General features: G+C 31.8%; 2 protein-coding genes across 2 annotated transcripts in view; both read right to left on the bottom strand.

The window, feature by feature from the left end:
* Positions 1-5174: 5174 nt before the first annotated feature.
* LOC139501057 (uncharacterized) overlaps positions 5175-19731 on the bottom strand; it is a 94231-nt gene continuing 79674 nt past the window's right edge. The window contains exon 8 of the mRNA XM_071290023.1: positions 5175-5885. Within this exon, the coding sequence (XP_071146124.1) occupies positions 5222-5885 (664 nt within the window). The 3' untranslated portion in view covers positions 5175-5221. The remainder of the gene's footprint in view (positions 5886-19731) is intronic.
* Positions 7138-17968, bottom strand: LOC139501822 (uncharacterized). The gene is made up of 7 exons (XM_071291037.1): positions 17864-17968; positions 16048-16318; positions 14174-14320; positions 10251-12598; positions 9647-9868; positions 8159-8355; positions 7138-7363 (listed from the first exon to the last, which is right to left on the bottom strand). Exons 2-7 carry the CDS (start codon positions 16262-16264, stop codon positions 7138-7140), a joined length of 3357 nt encoding a protein of 1118 aa, XP_071147138.1. The 5' UTR covers positions 16265-16318; positions 17864-17968.

Raw genomic sequence — 19731 nt, 5'->3', positions numbered from 1 at the left:
TGGCAAATTATAAGAAAATTCTGTCTCAAAAAACATTTACTTATGATCTACCTTAATTGCAGTCACTATAGAATTGCAAGCTGTACATAGAAACACGTCAATTAACGTCATCAAATGTCAACATCAATCAGACATAAAACTCAACATCAATCAGACATAAAACTCAACAATTCAGGATATCAATAATTTATTGTTACTAATATAAGTTGATAGTAATATGAAGCAAACAAAGCTCACAATATTATAAATTATGTATAACAGTAAAATATCCAATTATCACAACTAAATATAATGAATACAATTGAGTTCAAATCGTTGTGACAATTTTTATGATTTATATCTATTTAAAGATATATGTAATATATACCCTTCTCATCAACTGGTGACATGGCTTAGAACAATTCAATGAAAAATGTAACTAATAAATTTATTTTAAAATCACAATATTGGTTGGAAAGGTCTAAGAGATCGACTTAAAAACATGTTCAGTGTTTCAGTAAATTTTCAGACTTTCACAAGCGAAAAAGACATGACAATTTGGAAAAGTTCGAAATATTTATAAAATATCTGGTATAGACCATTCCAGCAAAGGAATGACAGTTAAAATTTTAATATTTGTTTCATTAAAATGTATTTCCAGACCTTTTATATAAAACAAACCATGCTCGTGTTAACAGAGGGGCGAAAGATACCAGAGGGACATTCAAACTCATGACTAATGTCTAGTTATTGGACTGTCTAATACCACACTTTTTAGTATACATCTCTTTACTAATTCATCTGCTTTTCTTATTTAGAAGATTTGTAGTCAAAGAATGGGCTACACACGGGAACTTTTCTTCTGTTTTGCTGTCCCCATCAAAACTGTTACAGATTCACCAGGAGTCTTAAGTGAGTTTAAAGACAGGTTTAGAAAAAAAGTAAACACAATACGAAATTGATCACGTTTACAAATAAATAATATACTTTGATTTTGAAACATATGATTTAAAGACAAAAAAAAATATATATCATAAGACATCATTAAAAAAAATACAAGAATAGATTAGCTTCCCTTTCAAAATGAAATGATTAATAAAATTAATGGAGCGAACATGTAATTTTTTCTTCTTTCTAATTTGAAATCGAATAGATTCTTTAAAAATAAAAGTATGGGCTAAGCACTCTTCTTAGCTGGTCTTACTTAAACTGCACATGTGCAGCCAAGTATCCAGTATATTGTATATCGAACACCTGATATCTTTACTTACAATTAATACATGAAGTAATGCAACTGTTATACTTTTGCTTTAGTTTCAGAAAGAAAGGTCGAAAGCTGCATTTCTCCCTATCTTATATCATTAGCAGTATCTGCCATGTTTGTTGGCAGGCAGGGTCATCGGACACATTTAAAAAAAAACCCGAGATATCTTATGTGTATGTTGGCCAAGTATGGTTAAATTTGTGTCAGTTGTTTCGTAAACGATTTCAAAAATTGATAAAAAAAATGTTAAATTTGACTTTAAAGGGCAATATCTCCTTATGAGCCAAGTTTGGTTAAATTTGTCTATGTAGTTTCAGAGGAGAAGAATTTTTTTTTTAAATGTGTTAAAAATTAAGGGGTAACTGATCATTTTGGTCATGTTGTCTTATTTGAATATTTTTTTTATCTTACTTTACCATGTTTACTGAGCATTTGTTCTGTTACAGTTCATCTCTATCTTTAATAATATTTAAGATAAAGACCAAGAACTGCAAAATTTCCATAAAATTACCAATGCAAGTGCAGCAACCCAACAACTGGTGGTCAGATTTGTCTGAAAATACCATGGCAGGTAGATCTTGACCTGATAAACAATTTTACCCCATGTCAGATTTGCTCTAAATGCTTTGGTCTCAGAGATATAAGTCAAAATCTACATTGTACCCCTTCGTTCTATTTTCGGCCATGGAGGCCATCTTGGTTGGTTGGCCGGGTAATCGGACAAGTTTTTAAACTTGATACCCCAATGATGATTGTGCTCAAGTTTGGCTAAAGATGGCCTAGTAGTTTCAGAAGAGAAGATTTTTGTAAAAGTTAACGACGAGGGACTACGACGGACGACTAACGCCAAGTTGATGACAAATGCCCACTTCAACCTTTGGGCCGGATGAGCTAAAAAGGTGGAAATTATTACGTAAGGGGAACCGTGCAATGTGATCATAAAATCTGTCAAAAAATTAAAAAAATCAAAACAAAAATCTAGTTTTACATACAGAAAAATATACCTCATTTCTAAGGACATCTATAGTTTTGTGTTAAGGTATAATAATGAATAAGATAAAAATAAAACAACTGAACTGATCTATAAAACGGTAACGAACAAAATAATTTCATAATTGTCATTAATTGTCTAAATCTGTCACCTGTAATTATAGAATCGGTCAAAACATTACCAATAACTACCACAAACTCTTCTCTCAAGTATTGAACTCTCTAGATAAAAATTAATCGTCTCATATTTCAATTTTAAAGCATATGATTTAAAGATTAATAATCATAACAATAAGCCAACGTTAAAAAAGAATACATACAAACTACATGAATATAATCAACATGATTTCAAAATTGTTAAAATTCAATATCTCTAATTAGATCTGAGCAGAATAATTGTATAAAAGTATAAATATAGAAATTCAAACTTACCTCATTTCTAAGGACATCTATAGTTTTGTTTAAAATTAATGATAAATAAAACAAAAGAACAAATGAATACAATGGTAACGAATAACATGATTTTGCAATTGTCAGTAATTGTCATAATCAGTTTTTTTTTACTCATATAATAAGTCACAACATCACCGAAAACTACCACCAGCTCTTATTTTAAATATTGAACTCTCATAATTAGAAATTTCTCCTCTTTCAAACTGAAATGATATGTAACAAATGAATGGCACAACCATGTAAATCTTTCATTTCAAATGTTAAACCGAAGGGACTCTTACAATTGAAGAGTTAGCATGTTCACCCTTTCCTCCTTTGTCGATCTTACCAAAACTGCAGCCAAATGCAAGTATAAAGTATATTTTTGATTTTGCCATTTGATTCGGGACTTTCCTTTTTTAATTTTCCTTTGAGCTCAGTATTTTTGTGATTTATATTTTTGTTAATGTTCATCAAAAAGTTTAGAAAAAAGTAAACACAGATACTGCTTTCAAGACATAAATCATGTTTACAGATACAATAGATATTATTAATTTTAAAACATATGATTAAAAGAGAAAAAATATAACAATAAGATATTAAAAAGAAGTACATACAAATTTCATAGATGCAATCACAATGATAAAAAAAGAGCAAAAATCATTATTTTAGATCATCAGAGCAATACATATGATTATATATTATACAATCTGTCGTTAAAGTGAAAAGATTTTAATAACATCCAACTATGAATATCGAAAAACATACATCACTTCTAATTGGACATATATAGTTTTGTTGATTATGAAGCAACCAAAACAACTAATGGATACAACGGTATTGAACAACATGATTTCACAAATGTCAGGTTTGAATATAGAAAAATATACATCATCTATAGTTTTATTTTAAGTTATTAATGAATAAACTAAAACAATTAACGAACACATAATTTTACAGTAATTGTTAAAACCAGTTATATGTTATTCAAATAATCGGTCAAAACATTTCCACAAACTACCACAATCTCTTCTTAAAAGAACTGATCTATAAATCATAGAATCACTTCCCCTTTAAACTGAAACGATTTATAAAAGCAGAACATGTAAATCTTTCCATTCTTATTTAAAACCGAATAGATTCGTAAAAAGAATGAGTTAAGCATGTTCACCATTTTCTCCTTGTGATCTAACCAAAACTGCTAAATATTGATAGCAGAAGTGAGTTAACTACTATACCCTTGTAACAAATACATCATCAAGATAGATTTCCAAGTGTTCCTTCTATAGTTTAGACAAAAAGTTAACATATCGACAGCTTTCCAAGGAGTCAGATCATGTTTACAAATACATCATAAATTTAAAACTATAAAACTGAAAATTAAACACACACACATATATATATAAACACATCAGGCAATTATTTTTCAACAAGTAAAATACACTATGTGGATGTACGCGTAACAGAGAAAGGCAAAACTATTGCATTAGAAAACAAGAGTGCACACGCTGAAATGTCTCGCCTTCTTTACTTATCATTGATATTATGTTGATAGTTCTGAATATAAAGCTTTATGACAACTGTCACATAAACCTTACACTAACCAAGAAAACTAAACATTGACCAATGAACCATGAAAATGAGGTCAAGGTCAGATAACACCAAAGCAGGCAGACATGCACACCTAATAATTCTCCCATACAACAAATATAGTTGACCTGCTGCTTATAGTATAAGAAAAACAGACCAAACCCAAAAAACATTACACAGAGAAATGAACCATGAAAATGAGGTCAAGGTCAAACGAAAGCTTGGTGACTGACATATAGATCATAAGATATTTCCATACACCAAATGTAGTTGACCTATTGCATACTGTATGAGACAAAAAGTCCAAAACACAAACACTTAACTATAGCCACTGAACCATGAAAATTAGGTCAAGGTCAGATGACTCCTGCCTGCTAGACATGTACACCTTACAATAATTCCATACATTAAATATAGTAGACCTATTGCATACTGTATAAGAAAAAAAGTCCAAAACACAAAAACTTAACTATAGCCACTGAACCATGAAAATATTGTGAAGGTCAGATGACACTTGCCAGCTGGACATGTACACCTTAAAGTCCTTCCATACACAAAATATTAGGGCACTAGTACATTGAAAGGTACGCAAATACCAAATACAGTTATCATATTACTTATACAAAGAGAGAATCTAACATTATAAAAAATGTTAACTTTTTTTTCAAGTATTCACAGAACCATGAAAATGAGGTCAAGGACATTGGACATTGGACTGACAGAAACTTCGTAACATGAAGCATCTATTTACAAAATATGAAGCATCTAGTTCTTCAACCTTCTAAAATATAAAGCTTTTAAGAAGTTAGCTAACGCCGCCGCCGCCGGATCACTATCCCTATGTCGAGCTTTCTGTGACATAAGTCGAATGCTCGACAAAAACAATATAATTAGATATGCAACTTGACAAAAAAATCCATCAGAATATACCATTCAATCATGGCAAAATAAATTTCAAAATTTTATTTACTGCAGAACACAATTATCATCTTTTCTTTTTCGACCCTCAACGAAACGTGCTATTGCATCTACCGGGGAACTTTCAGCAAAATGAGGAGGTGACTGAAGGGATCTTTGTATAGTTGTAGAAGTTGAACTTCCTACTTGCTTACAATGCACTAATGGATCCAAACCATCAACTTGGTTTTCAGTATTATTTGGATTTGCATCAGACTTTTCCACAGGGGGCTTTGTCTCTTTGTCAGTGTACATTATCAGGTAATCGGGGTAGCACTGATTTCTATCAAACACAACAAATATTTTTGGGTCTTGGACGTCATCCACACAAGAATCATACAACTTATGAACCTGCCCCGGAATTTCTGGAGGTCGACGGAGGGAAGGATTACCTACTGTAAACTGCCCGACCAAGACTTTGGCTCTAAACATGAAACGAATGTCCGTTGGTAAATCTGCTTGTGTATATGAATTGCCAGTTCTGGCACGGACAGCAAAATACGAACCTTCCCCATATACAGTTGCATTGCGACCACTTGTTCTGAAGTCAAAATTATTAGTACAAATACCTCGGCAGGTATTTAAAGAATCTGTACCGTGAAATAAATTCCTTTCATCAATAGTTTTACCATTACCATCTTGGTCAGCATCAGCTAACATATGATTCTTTTTGCTGTGAAAAAAACATAAATAAACCAACGTCACATACAAATAGCATTCAAATTTATAAAGTTCGGCCTTTAGCCCATTATTAGCCAACATGTAGTATTTGAGAACAGAACCTGTACGTAAAAAATGCAGCAGTAGTATACCGGATACAAGGAATATTGATAGTATGTGTAAGTGAATTTGTGGTCATAGATTTGTCAGAACATTGTTCTTATAGCTGCATACTGTAAGCAGTTGCTCAAACAGAACTCATAAAATATACCAGACACATAGTTCTTTATGACAGGCAAAATGTTTGTCTAAATAGGACCTATCAGTGACTTTCGAATCAACTAATTAGAAAACAAAATCAAATATGTGGATGACGAGTATTTGAAAACAGAAATTGATACACTTAACTGGTAACTCAATATATGCCTTCAAAGAGAAAACCCTATTTGTTTTGAGTTAATCAACATCTCGTAAAAACCTACTATTGTAAAAATTTGCATATCAGTTTCATTTCATTTTAATACAAAAATTCTGTCTAGTGGAAAGTAAAACAGCGATAAACACTAACTCCTAGGAAAATTCCAAAACGAAAAGTCTATTAACATTTTATAAAATCAAAGGCTCAACATGCATCAAATGTACGAAAAACAACTGTAAAATTTCTGACGTAGTACAGGCATTTTCGTATTAAAAAAAGGTGGATAAAATCTTGTTTTAAAGCAAGCTAAACCTATCACTTGTATGACAGATGCATAAAGTTCTATTATAATGATACTAATATAGGATCAAAACAAACAGACTTAAAAGATAAAAAATGTCAGAAAAAGGATAATAGCAGTCGACACACAATCAACAAATATATACCTTTTGCTTAAACCATGAAAAATGATAACCAGGAATAAAAATGCTTTCATAGTGTGATATCACATTCTCAACAAATCATCACTTAAAGAAAAAAATCGTTGCACCAGAAATAGAATTAATCCATATTCAGGTTACTGTTTTAAAACGAAAATCGTCATCTCCTTCACAATAGATTAGTACTTGCCAAACAATTATCCAAATATCAGGAAGTTTGGATAAGAAATAACATTGAACGATTTCTTAAATATGAAAATTACACGACCTTTTTATCTTAAATAGATAACCTAATTCATGCTTCCGCTTCATTATCATGTAATATACCTTAAATTTTGATTTACATTTAACGTTTTAAAATTGTTGACCACTATCTTCTGTTTTACAAGATCGAAATCCAATCAAACTTACATGTCATATTCGCTCCATAGTTTTCTATTTTGAATTCGATAGATAAACTTGAACTCAAATCGATCTGGATCCATGGTATCGGTAAGTGATGTCACCACTTCCCTGTACTCTTTCCATGTCGTCTCAAGTTCAACCAGTTCAAAGTCATGTGCACAGTCCCAGTTATAGAAATGCACTGGTTTTACTGTACCCATAGCTGCAGGAAATGGTATATTCTTTGGACTAAAACAAAATTTAACACAAATTTTTCCATGTTTTTTGGAATTATTGTTTTTTATGAATTTTAATGAGTTGTCTCCCTTATGTGATGGAAAGCTTTCAAAGTGTTAGAAGATATAATATAAGATGTACTACCTACAATACACTATTGTCTGCGTATCCATACAGAAAAAAAAAACAAGGCTATAAGCAGACAAACAACATTAATACGTCATGGTTGATTTCAAATATAAACACTTATTTCATTATTTGATTAGTTTACATTTACATTAGTCATTCACTAAAACGTACAAGGTGCCGTTAACAAAGGTAATATTGGTTTTAGATTCTATCCTGAAAAAAAACCATTCATATTTATATTCACTCTATTTTGTTTACCATCAAAAGGATGGCATGTGTTGAAAGGGCATTAAAGAATAGGCAGCGAAGGAAAGGCCTGTTTAAACATAAACTATCGAAAAAAATTCTGGTTAGATTAGATTTGTCCTTTATTGAAAATGCTTTAATGAAATGCTGTAAATTCACTTAAGATCGGTACTGTTCTTTTCAACCAATATTGTTAAATGATTAACATTTGCATTTATGAAAATATTGAGAACTCGTTTCGAACTTTTAAAAAACACTAAGTCTCTATCAATAATCACACCTTATAGCATTGCATAATCTTTTCGAATTTGAGCGTGAATGAAATATAGAACTTAAGGTAGTCATGACCTTTTCATTATAGATAGTAATGCAAAACAAATAATTGTAATATACGTGCAATACTAACAATTTTAATATTTGTGCAATACTTACAAATGATTCTGAAGTACATCATCTTTTGAAACAAACAAAGGACGTCTGTTAATTTGTCTAACATAATCTGTTTCTAGGTTCACATGTGTCATCTTCATGAAGTCTATCCTATACATGAAGTTTTCGTTCTCTTTCGTATACAAATACGTCTTCTGTTTTGTCTGATACTTCTTTTCAAGGGTGAACAAAAACACATCCTTTGAAAGCAATAAAATATATTTGTTATGTCAAACTATGAATTATATATTTTGATGCAAAACTGATAATTCTATTTATAACAAGTAGAAAAATAACAAAAACAATTATAGACTATTTATAATTATGTGTGCTCACGGAGATGTTGATTGTTAACCAAACTAAACGAGCACAGATATATGTACGTATATACATTACCCTTACAGACTGGTTACATATTTAAAACCAATAATTCATTTAAATAATCCAGTGGCAACGTATTGTAAGATGTACACTGAATTTGTTAATTCATCAGCATCGCTTTTAACACAGAGGCTGTAATGCAAACATATGATACTCAATTTTAGGAGCATGATAGAGTTGTATAAGATTCAACGATACATAACACACTCACCTAAAAAAGAATTCCTCAGGGGCCATAGACGCAATATTTTGCAAAGCAAAATACAAACATATTTTGTGACACAACTAGTAAGACATTTTCAAGGTTTTACACCGTTTAGGATCAACTTTCTGTGTGGAAGTTGCAATCAAAGTGTTCGAACTAGTGAAAACCGGTTCCTTACATGTATCTTACATGTATTTCTTACTTAATATTTATATTTATCAATTTGTACGCATTCGAAATATCTTCATACGCTGTTATCTTTAATACAATATATTATTTCTTAGACTATAATGTATAAATTATAGTGATTTGCATATTTTTGAAAAATGAACTTAAAAATCAACAAAACAATTTTCTATTTTTTTAAGAAAACCTTACTATCCACTTTGGTTGTTGGCCCTTTTCGCTATAAAGGTAAACCATGTGAAGAAAAAGAATGAAACACAAGTTATCAATGTTTCATCGCTGAAAGGAACTAAATTAAGCCTTTTTCAGCTGATTTTTTTAGTTCGTTCTTATGTTGTACTGTTATAACACTGTCCCAGATTAGGGGGAGGGTTGGGATCCCACTTACATGTTCAACCCTGCCACATTATATATGTATGTGCCTGTCCCTAGTCAGGAGCCTGTAATTCAGTGGTTGTCGTTTTTTATGTTTTACTTATTTGTTTTTTGTTAATTTTTTTTTATATAAATGAGGCCGTTAGTTTTATCGTTTGAATTGATTTATATTGTCATTTCGGGGTCTTTTATAGCTGACTATGCGGTATTGGCTTTGCTCATTGTTGAAGGCCTCACGATGACCTATAGTTGTTAATGTCTGTGTCATTGTGGTCTCTTGTGGAAGGTTGTCACATTGGCAATCATACCACATCTTCTTTTTATATAAGATGAAATAATCTGACCTTGTCAAACATAGTCCATTTATCACTGTCATCTTTCAAATACCACCTCCACTGTGTTAAATAGCTGTCAACCGATGTTTTCCTCTCAGCGAATGAATGAGTACTGAGCCGTCTTACATTACTCCACTGATTGTCCCCACTAGCTGCTTGGTCATCAACATTTAATATTACGGCATGCATCTTTGCAAACCAAATATGGTAACTATATCTTTTACCGGTTTTCTAAACAATACAATGCTTAACATTAGCTCAAAAAAGGTATTTTCTGCCATTTCAAATCTCGGTGAATGTGCATTATTCATGAGATTAGTATTACTTAAATAATTACACATAAAACAGCATATTATGTTATATATAATTGCTAACTACTAACCTTGATTTTAACAACTATGATAGATATTTGTGTCATTTGCAATATTTCACTTGCTCTCATTGCAATATAAGAGTTCAGAACTTGATCATGATATTGTTAACTGCACTTTTAAATCGATCTTATGCTTTTTAAATCGAAGGTTTGTCAGGAATTATACCATAAACGTCTTGACTGTATTTACCATATTATCAAAAGGTAATATTGAAACATTCTATTATAATAAAAACTTACTTCCATTACTACATAATCTTGTACATTACAAAAAGCTTTCTCTATGATCTCGTTCTCTGTCGACGAAAAAGAGACCCATTCTTTAGATATCTTTAATTGCCACAAGTACGGCAATCCACTTTGTAGGTGGTGGTTTTTACATGATTGCGACGGACATTTATCTTTTGACACAAATAAGCAGATTTTGGATTTTTCTGCTTCGTCTTTCAATAAAGATGGGTTTGTTTCCTGGTAATCTGGATCTGACGGGTTGCGACATAATGGTTCTGGCTTGACTCTTTTATTATTGTCTGTAGCATTCATGCCGTGTTCCTCCTGTTCCCACATTTGCATCATTATCCTCTCTCTTTCTTTTATGTTATCATCCTCGTCCCCATCTTTAAATAGTATTTTGGATGTAGACATTTTAGATAGATCTAGATCATCTTTACCCACAATCCCACAAGTTATATTTTTTGTTGATTCAAATCTTGCTCTTCGACCACTATTTGGTTTGTCAATTTCCGTTAAGTTCTCTTTACTTTGGATATCAGAAGTGATCACCATTTGGGATGCTTTTACCGGACCAGAAGCAGTACCCGAAAGACTTTCAGTACTGACATTGACGTCGCTGTCGTCCTTATATGTATTGTAATCATCAATACCATCTTCAACTTGACTGGGGTCAGAATCATCGGAATATTTTTCACTTTCTACTCTTTGTCTTGGTGGTACATATATAGTCTTAAGCACTCGTTCCTCTTCCCATTCCGTCATATGAAACGATTCTAGAACCCATTTGTTGTGGAACTGGGTGATAGAGTGCGTTTTCTGGAACTTGCATGGGTCTTCACATTTTCTAAATACTTTGTTTTGACATAAATGTAAGTATGGACATCTTTTATCTGAATTTTCTATCTTGCACCCATTGTTGTAAATATAATCTACACAAAGTGATGGGGATTTACAATTTAAAACAATTTTTATGTCAGCTTCACTAAAATCGCTTATGCCAAGTTTCTTCTTTAAATGACGATTGTGTCGGCTTCTGAAACTATGGGACAGCGAACAATTACTTTCGTTGCAGTTACCTCGGATAAAACGACGACAAACGTGAAAGAAATGACACGAAGTGTTCTCACACTGACCGGGATTTTTTCTATTGTTCCAAATGGCACAAATGTTTGCATCCCTGAAAAATGGTTGGATATAAACAATGGATTTTCCATCCCAGAAAACATGAAATCTTCGACTATGTTTCTTGAACCAAAGACATATGTTAGAGTTGTAAGGGAAAAGATGACAGTTCTTCAATAGATCTTCAAATGAACAACCTCCCTTGAAATTTTTTATCAAAAATTTAAATACCTCAATATCATCAACATCTGGTATTTCACTCTCATTGTCCTCTGTGTCGTCCCTTTCAGATTGTAATTTGTCATATTTTTCTTTTCGACGACCCTGACTTCTATCCTTACGCTCTACTCGATTATGACTTTTATCAGTCTTGTAATTTTTATGTCCATCAGAGGTGTCCGTCTGATCATTTTCTAATAATCTATCTCCACCACGCTTTTCCATACCCCTCTCGCGACCTCTACCTATCGGTCCTCTTTTCTGTTGGCCTAGCGTATCATCTTCTTTTGCATTTGGTTCATTCAAGCTATCACTCATACTTTGACTGCCTCCCCTTCCCTTTTTTTGACCATTTCCTCTACCTCTTTGAAAATCAGATTGCTTCCCATGATGACTATCAAAAATATTAAATGACTGATCCGAGTTCGTATTATCATTTTGTCTATAATTACCACGTTTTCCTCCTTTGCTCTGTTTGGTTTCTCTGTAACCTATAGTATTGACACTTTCTGATGATTTTACAAACCTTTTGTTCAGACCATGTGATTTGATGCTGCTCAGATTTCTTTGACTTCCCCTGTCATATTTTTTAGACTGCTGGTCACTAAAATCGCTTTGAGATTCACAATCTGAGTCACCACTGTCTATTTCACTATCTTCTGAAGATCCCGAATGTTCTTCTTCATCTTCTTGTGTATTTCGTCCTTTGTCCCTTCTACCTCCACGGTTACCTTTAATGGCATTATCTTGTGACCCTGTTTTATTTTGGTAGTCCTCTGTTGGGTCATCTGCCAATAACGATTTCAGTTTTTTAAATCTTTCATCTTTAATCGTCTTCATCTGTCTTGATCCGTCATCATCTCTTTTCGGATCAACCTTATTTTTGTCTCTTTTTTCTTTAATTTTCTGTGTTGATTTTCGTTGTCCTTGTGGTACATATGATGATTGTTTTATGTCTCGAGTTTCATATTCTGTTGGTTGAACACCATTATGACTATTCCAATGACAATTTCCTAAAAATGATTTTAACTTTTGTTTAAGTATAATTGCTATAGAGTTAATCTTACGATCTAATTTGAGCAGTGTATTTCTTGTGTTAATCCTTATTCCTATTTCACGCAAGACAACTGTCTTATCAATAATGTGGTCATTTTAATAAATTTCCTGTTAACAAAACTTTTTCGAATTTTTCGAAAAACTAAGAATTTTCTTATCCCAGCCATAGATTACCTTAGCTGTATTTGGCACCACGTTTTGGAATTTTGGGTTCTCAATGCTCTTCAACTTTGTATTTATAATATTTTGATATGAGCGTCACTGATGAGTATTATGTAGACGAAACGCGCGTCTAAATATAATCCTGGTACTTTTGATAACTATTCTAAAATCATGAGAATAAAAGATAAATGGCACTATTCTGGAAAGGCTTTATATAGATTTTAGTAGTACTAAGTTTCAAGGTGATGTAATTTGGAACTAGGCGTAATTTAATGTTTCTTCAAATTAAAATCAACATTGATGTTCAAATCAACATTTGTTCATGGTTTATAATCGGAAACAAATTTATAAAGTGTAATTGACATTGATAATATCATTGATATATTGATAACTTGTTACTAAAATAACACCAAATAAATTTCGTACGTTTGCTTTTTGGACACCAGGGATACGAGAAGCACAATACACGTCATGAGCTATATGACAAAATAATAATTGAAAGAGAAAAGCAAAATTCGTCTAAGTTTAACTTTAAAGGTCTATTTTTTGTCATTTCATTCAATAATCATTTTGTATATGATATAGTATCAACAACTTTTGAATTGCAGCAATTATGAAATAATTCTTCACGGCAATTTTCATCAAATCGTATGCTTAAAATAAAAATTTATCAACAATTGCATTAAATTCTGAGAGCACGTTTGACCATTAAGCTCAACTTAATATCTAGAGTATATTTAATGACAGCCAAAATTGTGGTAAATCGGGAACAAACAGATACGATAGCACACCTGCCGAAGTTCAACCAAAGTCATTAAAAATTAACATAGTAGTTATAGAGATTAAGAGTCTTAATAGAGAGGTTTTTGTAGACGATAGCTTATTTTTCTGTCCATTTTAAATGTACTAGAACTATTTACCAACATGTATTGTCAGATAAAGTGATAGCTAATTTAAACTTGATGCAACGGAAGAAAAGAATCAATAGATAATTTCATATTACCGACATTTTACTCCGTAAATTATATTTTTTTCGACAGGTTACTTTCCCTGGGGTAGGACAGTCCGTACTCGGCCAAGCAAATGCGTAAGTTCAATATTTTAGTCGATACAATTTTTAGAGAAGGTTAACTATTTAATGCTTTCTATAGATGACTAAATCATCGGAAAACAGTTAACTTTCTCCATAAATTTCATCAAATATAATATTTGATTTTAATTCATTTTTGGTTGCTCGTCATTGACCGAGTATCAGGATGTCTTACCACATAAAAGGTAACCTGTCGAAAAATTATAAAAGCCAGAGTCAAAAGACGGAAACATAAAAATATTCTATTGATATATGGAAAAGACATTTGTAATACCGGTACCTGATGTCGACCCATGATTCGTTGGTTGGTACATTGGTTGTGACATCAATGGAGGAATGTATTGAGGTGGCATATGTGGTGGCATCGGTGGTGGCATTGGTGATGGAGGTTGTTGCTGTTGGGGCATCGGTACCGGTACATACATATCTATAGCGAACAAGTGCTGAATTAGATTTAGATTTCAACTTAGTTTAAACATGTTTATTTATAGTTGATTGAGAACAAGTTATCAAAACATATAATAATCCCTCTCCACTTTGCTGGTGCGAGTGCTGCCTTATATATTTTAATTCTGTGTTGAAGGCCTTTATTTGAAAAAGAGGGGCGAAAGATACAAGAGGAACAGTCACACTCATAGATCTATAATGGTTTACTTTTACTAAATTTGACTTGGATGAAGGGTTCTCTCATTGCAACTCATACCACATCTTTAATAGTGGTATACTAATATTGTCTTTATTTAATAGCACAAATACATTATTTATAGAAAATACCTACGAAATTTTAGGTTTTCCCGTTTTCTCCCTGTGGATAATGTGTATTATATTTTCTTTTTAAACCATATTAATTAACCAATAGCAGGGTAAACAATGGCAAATATATGTTCTAAAAAAAAATAATAAAAAAATGTATGTACGTTGCTAAAATGTATATATTTCAGTACGACATTAAGAAAAATAATAACAGGAATGTAAGCATAAGTTTGTGCGCATGTGTTAATCATATGTTGTGCTTAGTAGAACATGGCTTTGTTTACAAAATGAAGTAAGGACGTCATATTAGAACGTATTCTTATAAATCTAAACACAGAGGAAAAGAAGAGAGGGTCCTGTGGTTTCACTAACGAACACACAAGCAGAAATGAACATTTACTTCAAATTCATCAAAGGCAAGATATAAAAAAGGGTCAATATGTCAAAAGAATATTTTAGCTTTTTTAAAACCAGTGACGTTTACGCTTAGGTTAACAAACCGTGTGCATAGGAAATATAATTTATCAGAACAATATTTATAAAAAGTAAATATTCATATGTTGTCGCCACTTAAAAAAAAGAGTATGTATGCATATGAATTCTTATTTGGCTTAAAATGCAAAATCAACCAACAAAAAAACGTAAAGATAATAATGAAGACGAAATAAAAGTATTTACTGAAATAGGACAAGTACATTTATAATCTGAACAACAAACAAGTTTTATTCAGATTTATACTATTTTCGGATAATTTTCTGAATTCATGGGGATAAAATTTGCCGTATCATTACTTTACTTGTTTAAAGCTATATATAGTGTGTATCTGATGTTCAGTGGGTGTCGTTTATTGATGGGGTTCTTAAGTGTTTCTCATTTCTCGTTTTTCATATAAAGTTGATTTATTTATTTTCGTGGGTACCAATTTTCGTGGAATGTTTAAAACTTGCGTATTCGTGGATATTTGATTTCGTGGTTTTGCCAATCTCTATTTACAAAACCTATTGACACTTTATTATTCGTTGAACATTTAAATTCGTGGTACTTATACTCACGAAATCCATAAAAATTAGTATCCAACGAGTAAAAATGAATCCACAATAGATTAAACCGTTGGTTTAACTGTAAGATTTTACACTAATTTTTGGAGCCCTTTAAAGCACCGTATTGAAGGCCGTACTTTGACTTATAATGGTTTACTTTTTTCAAATTGTGAGTTGGATGGAACGTTGTCCCATTGGCACTCATACCACATATGCTTACATCTATCTACTGGAATTTGAATTTCATGAGATTGATAAAATCGTGTCATCCTTTTTCTCCTGCTTTACACAAAATGTTTGCAAAACACAATTGTAAATTGTTCGACCATACTAAAAGAAAGTTTTTTTTTTAAATTCTTACACTGTGTTGGCTGATTAGCCTGTTGATTTGAATACATATTAGGTGGAGGCATCATTGCCTGACCATACTGAGATGGTGGTGGTGATGGGGGAATTAGTGGATGTTGGTTGTAGCCAGAATACTGATTTAAGCCTGTCTGCATTCGAGGCGGAGGACGTTGCATCCAATGATTTTGTGTGCCTCTTGAGCTTCCTCTAGAATCTCGTCGATGACTCATACTGTTTAAGGTTTATGACCCCTTCTGTAGCCTGTGAACTACGAAAATGTCAAACTGAAATAGTATCAAAACAGCAAAGATAATAATTAATAGAGATTTAACATTTTGTTGAACAACAGGAAAGGCTGTGGAATTTCTATAAGATTTCCAAATGTTTAGCGATGACTCAATAAAAGGGTACATAATCCTTAATCAAGTGGATTTACTCACAAAATGTTATGTTATTATATGATATTGCTGAAAATTAAACCAAACTCAATTAACAGGTTATTTTCACCGGTGTTATTTTAATCATATCATAATACGTTTAAATTATTGCATCTATGATACTGTATTACTAGTATTACATTGATTTCAAAAATATGTTTTTTCATTGAAACTTGGAAACTTTACTTTGTAATTAGGAAACAAATCAGATTTAACATTGTATAAAAAATACACCGTAATTTGTAATATAACATGAATGTTATTCAAAACTTACATCTGGGTTAAAACAGAAAAGATGATGCAATTCGTTTGGTAAATGTCGACAAGTACCCGTATGAAGATAAAAATGAATTTCCTTATTTGACTCTCTGTTGATAACGTATCTATCATATTTATATAGGGCAGTTGTTTCATAATAAACAATTGGGATTGAATCTAGGGTATCAGTATGATACGAAACAACGTCAATAAAATGTTTTCTTTGTTTTCAAACATCGTTAGTTTTCAGATTTTTTTAAACAGGTCGTTTATACAGTGGTCGTTTAATCTGAACTCATATAACAATTGAAAAAGCACGAAAATGAAAGTAAAAGTAGAAAGTTACTGTTTTTTGACATCAGACATCAATGTAAATTGGCAAATGTTTTACGGGTGAATTGATTGATTTCAAGAAAATCCAGTATTTTCCATTCTACTATTATGTCAATCAGTCGTATTTAAAACTAAAGACCCACTATATTATTCAAGAATCGCAACACCATTTAACATACTAATCATAATGTATCTCTTGTGACTTTGATATGAATCTGCAAAATATTTACAGTGTGATTTTTCTTTTTTGATGGGAAAGGGTGGCACTTTCAGCGATGTGATTGTGCATGACATGACGCACATTATATACCCTTCAATCATCTATAATTGTTAAAACGGGGTAAAATTTCTTGAAAATGATCAATTGTTTCAAAGGAAAGTGAAACAGATTTCTAGTGAAAAATAAATCTGAAGATTTGAAAAATAAATATGTCCATAATATCTGTTTTCCCGAATGGAACTGAAATATTTTTTTTTTTTTTTTAATTATATATATAATAAAAAATATATATTTCATTAAAAGGTGAGTGGTTGGGTATCAGCTGATTTTCATATTGCCATTACAATACTGATACTCTCTCGAAGGTTAGCCGACAGAAAAAGGAATTCAGTCTTCATACAGAAACGTATTTAGAAAACGAAAGGTTTCATGATATTGAAAATTATGGTTCATATTCAGGGCCATTATATAGTTCACTCTTTTCGTTTTTGTATACTGTGAGATAGCAAAGCTCCCATGCGCTCCAAATTGTCCCAAGAGTTAAGAGGAGACTTATCAAGTGAACATATGAATAAACTTACAGAACAGTTGAAACAATCTATTAGTCCCGGTGTATATATACGATATATGTCAGATAATCTAAAATCACTCATAAATAAGACTGTCACACGATCTACTTTGAATGTTATGATTTGTTCATAGATGTCAGTTTAACAATGCGGAACCAATAAATATGCTGAAGGTTATATTTACACACGCAGTAGTGGTTATGATAAGATTACATGCGGATAAGATGATATACGTTATTTCCTACCGATACACTACATAACATCTATGAACGATCGTATTATTTCTACATGTATGTTAAAAACTTGCACGAGAAAAAAAGGTATTATACAACTGACTGTACCAAAATGTTAATTGGTATGAAGTAAACTTATAATCAATATTTAAAGAATGAATAAAGGAAATCATTCATTAACAAGAAGCTATTTCAGGAGTGGAAGTTTTCAAAGGCCAATGCGGTTAATCGAAATAAAATCAGCGGAAGTAAACAAAACATATACTCGATCTGCAACTCGATCATAAAAGAAGCTCTGTTTACTCTGTTCTCTTGTTTTTTTGTGCTTTCTCAATTTTTCTTTATCTGCTGTATCTTCTCTAATTAGGCAAAACATAGTGAAAATAGCGTTTAATGGCGATGCATCATATCAGCAGCAACACACCAATATTAGCCGACTACAGAAGAAATTAGGAGTTGATCGATGATTTTTGTTTGTTTTAAACTATAAACCCAAATAGTGATTGTCGCCCAGGCTTAAATTGGCCAAGTAGTGTAAATTCAGTTAAGATTTTTGGAAAGGTTAATGTTAATGATGAATGAAGGACACCAAGTGATCAGAAAAGCTTACTTCTGGAATATTTATTTAACATATGTAAGTTAATAAGACTGTCTTACAAGTGCAATGTTTAGCTAGCTTTAAAACCAGGTTTAATCCAAAATTTTCCACATAGAAAAATTTGTATCAAGTCAGGAGTAAGACAGTTGTTATTCATTCGTTAGGTGTGTTTGAGCTTTTGATTTTGCCATTTGATTAGAGATTCTCCATTTAGAATTTTTCTCAGATTTCAGTAGTTTTGTGATTTTACTTTTATTAATAAAATTGAGAATGAAAATGGGGCATGTGTCAAAGAGACAACAACCCGACCAACAGCAGAGGGTCACCAACAGGTCTTCAATGTAGCGATGAAAATACCATCATAACATATATGAGAAGAACATAACCCGTGTCATGCCAACAACTGTTTTTAGAATAAATGTGTTTAGTTCCGATGCAAAGACATTATCAGTGACTCAATATTAACGCCAAAATATGCAATCTTTAATGACTTGACAACAGTATCGTAATTATATCCCTTCTTAATAAGTCGTCTATTCAAAGGTTTTGTAAGTTTCTGAGGTGAATACTGACACCTTTGTGCTTTATAAAGAATATTTCCATAAAAAATTGGATGTGAAATACCTGAACGTATTAGAAATCTGCATGTTGAGCTATATTTACGAATGATGTCTTTATACCGATGATAAAATTTAGTAAATGTTTTGACTAGTTTGTGATATCGAAAACCCTGGTGTAATAATTTTTCAGTAATACATAAATTTCTCTCGTTAAAATCTAAAACATTGTTACATACACGAGCGAATCGTACAAGTTGAGATATATAAACACCGTAAGATGGTGACAAGGGAACGTCACCATCTAAAAACGGATAATTAACGATAGGAAATAAAAAATCATTCCTTTTATCATAAATTTTAGTATTCAGCTTTCCATTAGTGATATAGATATCAAGATCGAGAAAAGGGCAGTGGTCATTGTTAGTATTAGCTTTATTTAAAGTAAGTTCAACAGGATAAATTTCATTAATATACATACTGAAGTCGTCA

Source organism: Mytilus edulis, chromosome 13 (genome assembly GCF_963676685.1).
Source record: "Mytilus edulis chromosome 13, xbMytEdul2.2, whole genome shotgun sequence".
NCBI lineage: Eukaryota > Metazoa > Mollusca > Bivalvia > Mytilida > Mytilidae > Mytilus > Mytilus edulis.
The sequence above is the reverse complement of the archived record's forward strand: the minus strand, read 5'-3'. Positions and strand labels throughout refer to the sequence as shown.